At 41.1% G+C, this 7,516-nt stretch overlaps 1 protein-coding gene across 1 annotated transcript; it reads right to left on the bottom strand.

Annotated features, from left to right (window-relative positions):
- Positions 1–278: 278 nt before the first annotated feature.
- On the bottom strand, positions 279–4,270 carry LOC104838292 (interferon alpha-inducible protein 6-like). Its single transcript, XM_010577954.1, has 3 exons — positions 4,123–4,270; positions 1,198–1,344; positions 279–307 (listed from the first exon to the last, which is right to left on the bottom strand). The coding sequence occupies exons 1-3, from the start codon at positions 4,268–4,270 to the stop codon at positions 279–281; spliced, it is 324 nt and encodes a 107-aa protein (XP_010576256.1).
- Positions 4,271–7,516: the final 3,246 nt, after the last annotated feature.

Below are 7,516 nucleotides of genomic sequence, written 5' to 3' on the forward strand. Positions count from 1 at the left end.
TCCAAAGTACCTTAGCTTCCATTTATCGGCTTGTGTTTGTACATGTCTGTGCTTCAGAGAATGTTTATTCAAGGAAGAAACTGCCCCTCATCCCTATCCCCACTAATTTAACGGAAGAATCCATCGTTTTCAGAGAAATTTTATTTATGCATGCCAAAAAGGCTTCGCCTTTCACCTCAGTGACAGGGAGAGCAAAGGGGAGAAGTTGTCAAATGACTCTGTTAGTAAAGGATGAACTGCTTGCAGAGCTTATTTCTGGACTGACGTTTTTCTTCTATTCAGCGTCTTCCTCCTTTGCCACCCATTGCTAAGGACAAATACAAAGAAACTTGTGAGAACAACCTAAAGCAAAGTTGCAGTACAGGAAAACATACAGAATATCTGAGCATTGGTTACAGATGTTCCCAGGTCAGAGACCAAAGGTCTTTGTTACACTGTGAAAGACACTTTTTGAAATTAAGAACTTCAGTCCTGTCTCCAATTCTCTTCCAAACCCTGTAGGATCCCACTACAATAATTAGCATCCTTACTGATGTTTTCAGGTATAGACTAGGCTTCCTCATACCTTGGTTTGATTTATCTAGGTGTGGGATGCATTAACTTGGCAGGGTGATAAGGAAAATTTGTGGTGTTCTCTGCTTTGAGCTGGTAAGTGCAGGCAGATCCCTCTGCTTTTGACCCAATGAACTTCCTTTAAAGGAAAGAAAGCTAAGATTTTCTAAAAGGCCACAAGAAGTGGAGTAATGATTCCTATCTGTCAGTCTGATAACTCCATTCTCATGTTTTGCTGTTTCCTCCCACTTAATCTGTTTTGCATGTTCAAATGTGAAGCTCTTGGTTTGGTCCTGAATTTGTGCTTGAAAAAAATTAATGAACTTCCATTGTGGTGATGATGAAAGCATAACCTAAACTTCCACTGGCCTTTTTTCTGTCACTATGTGTTTCAGATTTCTGTCTCTGCTAGCTACCCATATCTCTGCAACTTCGTGGCATAGTTATTTCCACTAATTCCCTAGTTTCAGCTTCCCACCAAGTATAAAGCAACAAACAGGAGAAACATTGCTTCAGGTGCAATGCAGCCACTTCTCTTATTTACATCCCTTCATCTAGTAAATGTACACTTGAGCTGAAATACTGCTGACTTCTTGAAAGTCATCTGTTAATTCTTCTTTATCTATCTGGAGGACTCTCACTTACAGATGGACTGGACGGTGGCAGTTGTACCACCCCTGGGAGTTCCACCTCCGTGAGATCTGGCCTCCTGGGACATCATCTGGGAAGCCTTGGATCCACCAGAGATCCCGCTGCTGGTAAAACCTGATGAATGGGTCGAGCCTCTGGCACCTAGAACATTTACAAGGGAGATGTTACTGACTGGAAGGAACCTTATGAGATAATTATAAACAACTACTGTGTTTTAAAAAAATTCGAGGCTAGCAAATGTATCAAAAGAAAAGAAGGCTGCTGATTACTTGACTTGTTCCATCATTTGGAAAAAAACCATACTGCTTTTATCTGCCACCTTGGGGAAAGGACATTTGCAGTGTTTTGTGGATGTTCCCAGAACTCAAAGAAAATCTACAACTCTCGCACAGACTGTTTTCGATAAATTTGGATCTCCAAAACAGCTTCAGCACAGTTTGTCTCTGCTGAAATCGCAATTTTCTGAGGAGCTGCCTGAGGAACAAATGTGGACTGTGGAACAAATTCCTACAGGAATTAAGGGTTGCCGCAGACCTCACCACTTACTGTTCCAGGTGACGGATATGTTCCTTTCACTTCACTTTCCATAGCATAAACTTATACATAATAGATACCTGTAAAATTCAAACACAGCAAGCTGTGGTAGCCAGTGGCCAATTTATATGTATATCTCCATCTCAGTATAAATAAGCCTCAAGCAAAGTATTCCCTTGCAAACTCTTCTTCTCCTGGGAGAGGAGTAAAGCATTAAAGATGACAAATGCTAGTGATAATGCTTAAAGCGTTCCTGGAGGATGCTCAAATATTTTGGTGATGAGCTTGTTATAACATCTTCTGTAAAGTGATACTGAACAATACTCATGCCCTGCTGCAGAATCAGCCGTTCCTTCGAGCGCGTTTGTTCTGGGGGGGAGGAAGGGTTACAGTCTGAATGAAAAGGTTAAGAAGATGTGTTTGAAGAGTGAGAGATTTCAGTGAGCACCTGCGGAAATGAAATCAGGCCCTTTTAGCTCTCAATCAGGCAAAGAATGTGTGGCAAGCTCTCCTGCTGCAGGGAGCCAAAGCTCACACCTGTCTTGGCAATGTTACAGAGCTAGCATTTTTCACATGGATAAAAGCGCTTTTGGAGTATCTCCTGTAGGCATGGCTAAGGTTTCCTTGAGTCATGAAGATTTCTCTTCACCAAAATAATGAAGTCCATAGCTGATATAGACATTGCAAGAATAAAACCAGGCGTCGTTAAATGTTTACGTTGCTCCTCTCTCCTAAAGATTCTCAGCACATGGAAGGATACAATTCTTCAGTCTTTTAGTTTAGAAACTGCAACTTCATGCTCTCTATAGGGCATGACCACTGAAGAGTTTGCCGCTGGTTATGGGTGTGCTGAGTACTGCTGTACCATCCTTACCGTAACAGAAGGCAAGACTGTGCAGCTAACTCTGCTCTAGTGTATGATTAGATTAAGTAACTGGCATCTCCCATGTACCAGGATTTCTGCTGCTAATGCAGCGTGGTGCCTGACAGCAGCTCTTCCTGCTCTTCATTCTCTCGGTCCTCCTCCTCTCCTGACTCTCTCCCATATTCAGTCCCTCTGCTGCTACCATCCCTTAAGCTCTTTCCTATTGAATATTCAATAAACACTGTATTCAGTAACCTAAACTCACTGATCAAATCATACTGAGTAAAAATTTAAAAATGCCTCAGGAGTCACATGCAGTATCTCTTTAAATGACCCTTATGTCACTTATTTCCTCACTGTCTGGAGAGCCTCACGCTATGAATAATATTGGCAGCAATGTGAATCATATCTTAAAAAAATAACTTACTTCCTCTCAACCAAGCTTATCTCATTTTTTACTATTAAAAGATGCCCCAAATCTGGACCCTGGCCAGCTCGCCTGGCCAACCATTCTTTTTATGGCTGGAAGAGTCAGGCTCAGCTCCATCCTTCAGTAGCCTTCTAGAAGCTTACTACAAAAGCAGCAGGTCAGCGGTTGACCAATATGGCAGAGATCCCCACCAATAACCAGGCTACTGGTTAGCATGCTCCTGATATGTGGGAGATGTGGGTCCAAGACCCCTAAGGCAAAAAGAGTTTTGAAGCTTTTATCCAAGGTCAGCGAGCTAACTACCGTGCTGCTGGGTAGAGCAGGATTACAGGGGGCACTCTCTTCTGTGGAGTTCTGCCTGTTTAGAGGATGCCTGCTGAATCAGGTCACACAGGCAGGACTGGCAGGGAGAATAACTTGCGCGTGAATCCCACAGGATCTGGGGTTAAACAAGTGCCAAGCTGCTTAGAGTCATCAGGTCAGGGTTTGCTCTGTGCATGCAACAGAAAAGCAAGCACCTGCAGGGTTAGCTCACATGAAAGCCAGCTATGCCTGATTTTAGTACTTAGATAGGTGCTGTCAAGGATGTGTATATATTCCCTTCGTGAATTCAGCTCTTGGACTGCAGCTAATTTCCCTCTGCAATAGCCTTTGCATAAGGTTTTATGGGTTCTCCCTATATGGATGTGTGTGAGTAAAAAGCAAGGGAAATCTGATAATTTATATGAAATGTAGGTACACAGATCATGTTCTTGCATAAGCGTATCGTTGCTTATTGCTACGATGACTTTCCGTATTATTGATGATTCCTAGCAGAATGGAGAGATAGCACAAACTTCAAATAAACACTGAAACTCATGAATACCACATATGTATGTGTACATTCATGCATATGTACATACACAGAAAACACCCTTAATAGCATCCCACTCATAACATGCAGTTTAATATAGGAATCTTTTGTCTTTAGTGCAATACAGGAATGTGGAGAGAAGACATTACTTGACAAGCTTATTTTCAAGGAAAAAGAAATTGTTTGGACCTATGCACTAAACCACAAAACCACACACACACACAAAATTGCTCATACCCATTTCTTGGAGAGCTGCAGTAGGGCCTCCAGAATGGACACCTCCCCCAGATGCTCTTGCTTCCTGGGACATCATCGATGAAGCAAGTGATCCTCTTGTGATACCAGAGGAAGTGAAACCAGCATTGCGGACATTTTGGTCAGCCATTTCTCTTTCTGATGGTGTGGAATCCACTGAAGCACTGCGAGGCTCAACCAATCTTCTTATATGTTGCCTAGCTAACAGCAGAGAAATGAAACTGCTACCAGGATAAGAAAGAAAAGAAAACAAAACTTATCCTCAGCCAGAAAATGAAACTGAACTTTATGACCATGCCTTTTATTGCTGTTATCAGAGTGAAGTTTAGGCAAACCAACTAATTTCCCCTTATCATATTAAAACGAATTAGTAGCATATGAATCACAGATTGGCAGCTGATGTGGCTGAGAACTTTGCTTCTTCATTCTTCTGCATTGCACTCTATTGTAGTGAGTTGCACCTGTAGAAGATAGCACCTCATTTTAAGAATTAATACAACTCTGAGTAAAGACGATAGACAAAAAAGCAGCAAAGTAGTGGTCATGCAGAAACTGCAACTTGATTTGGTTATAGCACCCAGAGTTCAGCTGCGGTACAGCTACCCCCCAAAAAAATTGGTTTACAGAGAGCTGGAAATGAGAACTCAACTAACAATGGATGGTTGAAATTAATTTCTTTATGGAAGGAACTGTTAGGGGACCTTGCCTCATATGAACAGATTGACACAGATGTTTTGTTCTTCCTCATGCAAATCCTGCTAAAGCAGAGCCTCCATCTTTAATGAACAGGCCTTTGCAACTGGCACACACTCCTTTATTGCAGTTTTTCTTAGCCAGTAGTTTAAATAAGGTTGTTTAAAAATCCATGGACCTCCTCCCTTAGGTAAAGAGGAATATCTGGTTTGGTGACACTACCACAGGGATGGCTCTCAAAGTGGAAATATACAGAATAAAAATACAGCATTTTCGTGGTGGTATAATACCTGTGTCTTGTACATGGTGGGTTATAGAACAAAGGATACAAAGTCCATTCCTCTCCTCTTATACGTGTTATTTATCTGAGCAGTGGGATATCTGGTGTATGTACGCCTAAGCAGCACTGCTCTTTTAACTCTTTTCTTTCCTTCCATTTTTCTTTAATTCATATATGTTAGTTTTCTTTAATGCAAATGTTTGTTATTTTTATTTTCTACTCTGCTTGCATTAGAGCTTCTGTAATTATGATGCATCTTTATCCCCATAATTTCTCAGGTCTCTCATTCATCATTTTGAACTACTTAATATTATAAAATATCTAAAGTTGCAGCTTAAATGCAAGTAAAATTCCACGTAAGAATAGGAAAATTAATGCCACAGGCCCTCTTCAAAGTGACAATAAACCCCAAAATGTCACTTTCTTTGTACATATTGCTACAGATCCTTCCTTCAAAACTGCTAAAATCTTTCAGTGCTTTGTTAATATCATTTATTTACTATTCCAAACAGCCCATCAGGAAATGATGATAAAGTCTGGCAAAGCCATGAGGAATGAAGGCTTCACGAAGTTGCAGAGACCCTGTATGTGATGACCTTTTACTCAGTCCTAAAACACAATTCATAATGGATACACACAAAGTTGTTTAACTAAAAATAGTTAAAATTAGATAAAATATATGTTTTATTGCAAGCAAAGCGCCTCAAGGCAATTCATGATTGGCAGAGGCATCAGTGAATAAGCAGGGAAAGGAGAAATTAATAGTAGTCTCATGAAAATACGGTGAAGAAACTCAGTGTATTAAGGAGAGGGAAGCCACCGAAGGGATTCAAGAAAGGCCTCCGTTTACAAGTGTGCCATGGACCTAGTCAGCAAGGAGGTGGCTCTAAAATCTGCTATGTGGTTGCAACGAGTTGGATGAGGAACGTGTGATTCGGCACCGGTAACTGACCCTGGCTACCATCACCAGACCTGAACCTGATTTGGTGACTCATGTTTCTGGTTTGACCTTGGACTTGCCTCATCACTACAAACGAGACTAAAATCACAGCGCCCAGTTTAAAAAGACCCCATGCCATTGCTGAAGTGGGATTGGGAACAAGAACTTGGTCTCTGAGCCTGCAGCTTCCAGAGCTCCTCCCCCTCCACCAATTCATCCAGACAGACATGCTTCTCCCCTCACCTGCTGGCTTTGTGTGAGACATTTTCTTAAATGGTCCCTTACCTTTTTGTGCTTTGTTTTACTGGTATTTCTGGTTAGAAAGTGTGACTGCCAAGATATTAGGCAAGTGTAGTTGATGTCCAGCTGAGTTTGCAGGGAGCGTGGCGCAGAAGCACTAAGGCAGTTGTAAGTCTTTGTGGATTGTTTGCCAAAAATCCAGGCAGTGATAAATTAAGAGCCAAGCTGATGCAACCTCTAGTTAAAGTATGGAAGGAAAGAGAAAACAACTCATTTGTATCACCAAGCCTGACATTATAATACTAAATTGGATCTGGGAGAGTATCTGAGTAATTTCCCTGCTCCAGAAGCTAAAAATTTGAGGAGAAGAGATGGGTGGTGTGAGCTGACCTGAAAATCATCCAGTGGCACTTCTAAGCCTCAGAGAACAGAGAGTCAAAGCCATGAATACCAAGAGTACGACTGCCTTTATTTTCAGTGTCACTACAGTTGCAGTAGCCTTAGGTGCTGAAGCATTTATACGTGTAGCTAACATAGTTTGAGGTTTAACTCCCTGAGTTTCAGGTTCAAATTAAATCCTAGAGTGTCAAAAATCATGCACTGTCTAGACTGTGTGCTCTTTGAAAGGAACTGGAAAACCAGAGGTTTGATTGGAAGTACTCTGAAAATTTGAGTCGTGGGCATCCTTCCTTTCTTCAGTTAAAAAAAAAAGAAGAAGAAGAAGAAGAAGAAGGAGTGTGCTAAGCTGAAAACACCAAACCAACGAACACAACCAGATGTGCATGAAACTGTTATATATTTTGGTCAGGAATGACCTTACTCACTTGTGTCTGTGGATACAAACTGCTGTGTCTCTTCGGTATGTTTTTCTTGAAGTCCTCACTAGTGTGCCACTTAGAGATATTTTCCTCAGAGTGAAGCTGGGCAGCTGATCATGGACATTAATCTCTGCGTAGCCTGTTTTTAGTAGTCACCTTTTTCATTCCAATAACATGTTCATTGAAGTCACTTTTTCATAAACATTTTCCCATAAACCTCTGTTTCAAAAGAGATTATTCAAACAGCTTTTAAACAATTACTCTTTTGAAGGGTCTAATTGAAGGAAATAAACCTGTAGAGAATCTGACTGAACCAAAGATCTTCAGCATCCAAGATTATCTATCTGTCACCCTGTGACCTATTTCCTTCACACTACTTTTTAATTTTTGTAGCAATTATAGTGT

Source organism: Haliaeetus leucocephalus, unplaced genomic scaffold (genome assembly GCF_000737465.1).
Source record: "Haliaeetus leucocephalus isolate CR32 unplaced genomic scaffold, Haliaeetus_leucocephalus-4.0 Scaffold587, whole genome shotgun sequence".
Classification (NCBI taxonomy): domain Eukaryota; kingdom Metazoa; phylum Chordata; class Aves; order Accipitriformes; family Accipitridae; genus Haliaeetus; species Haliaeetus leucocephalus.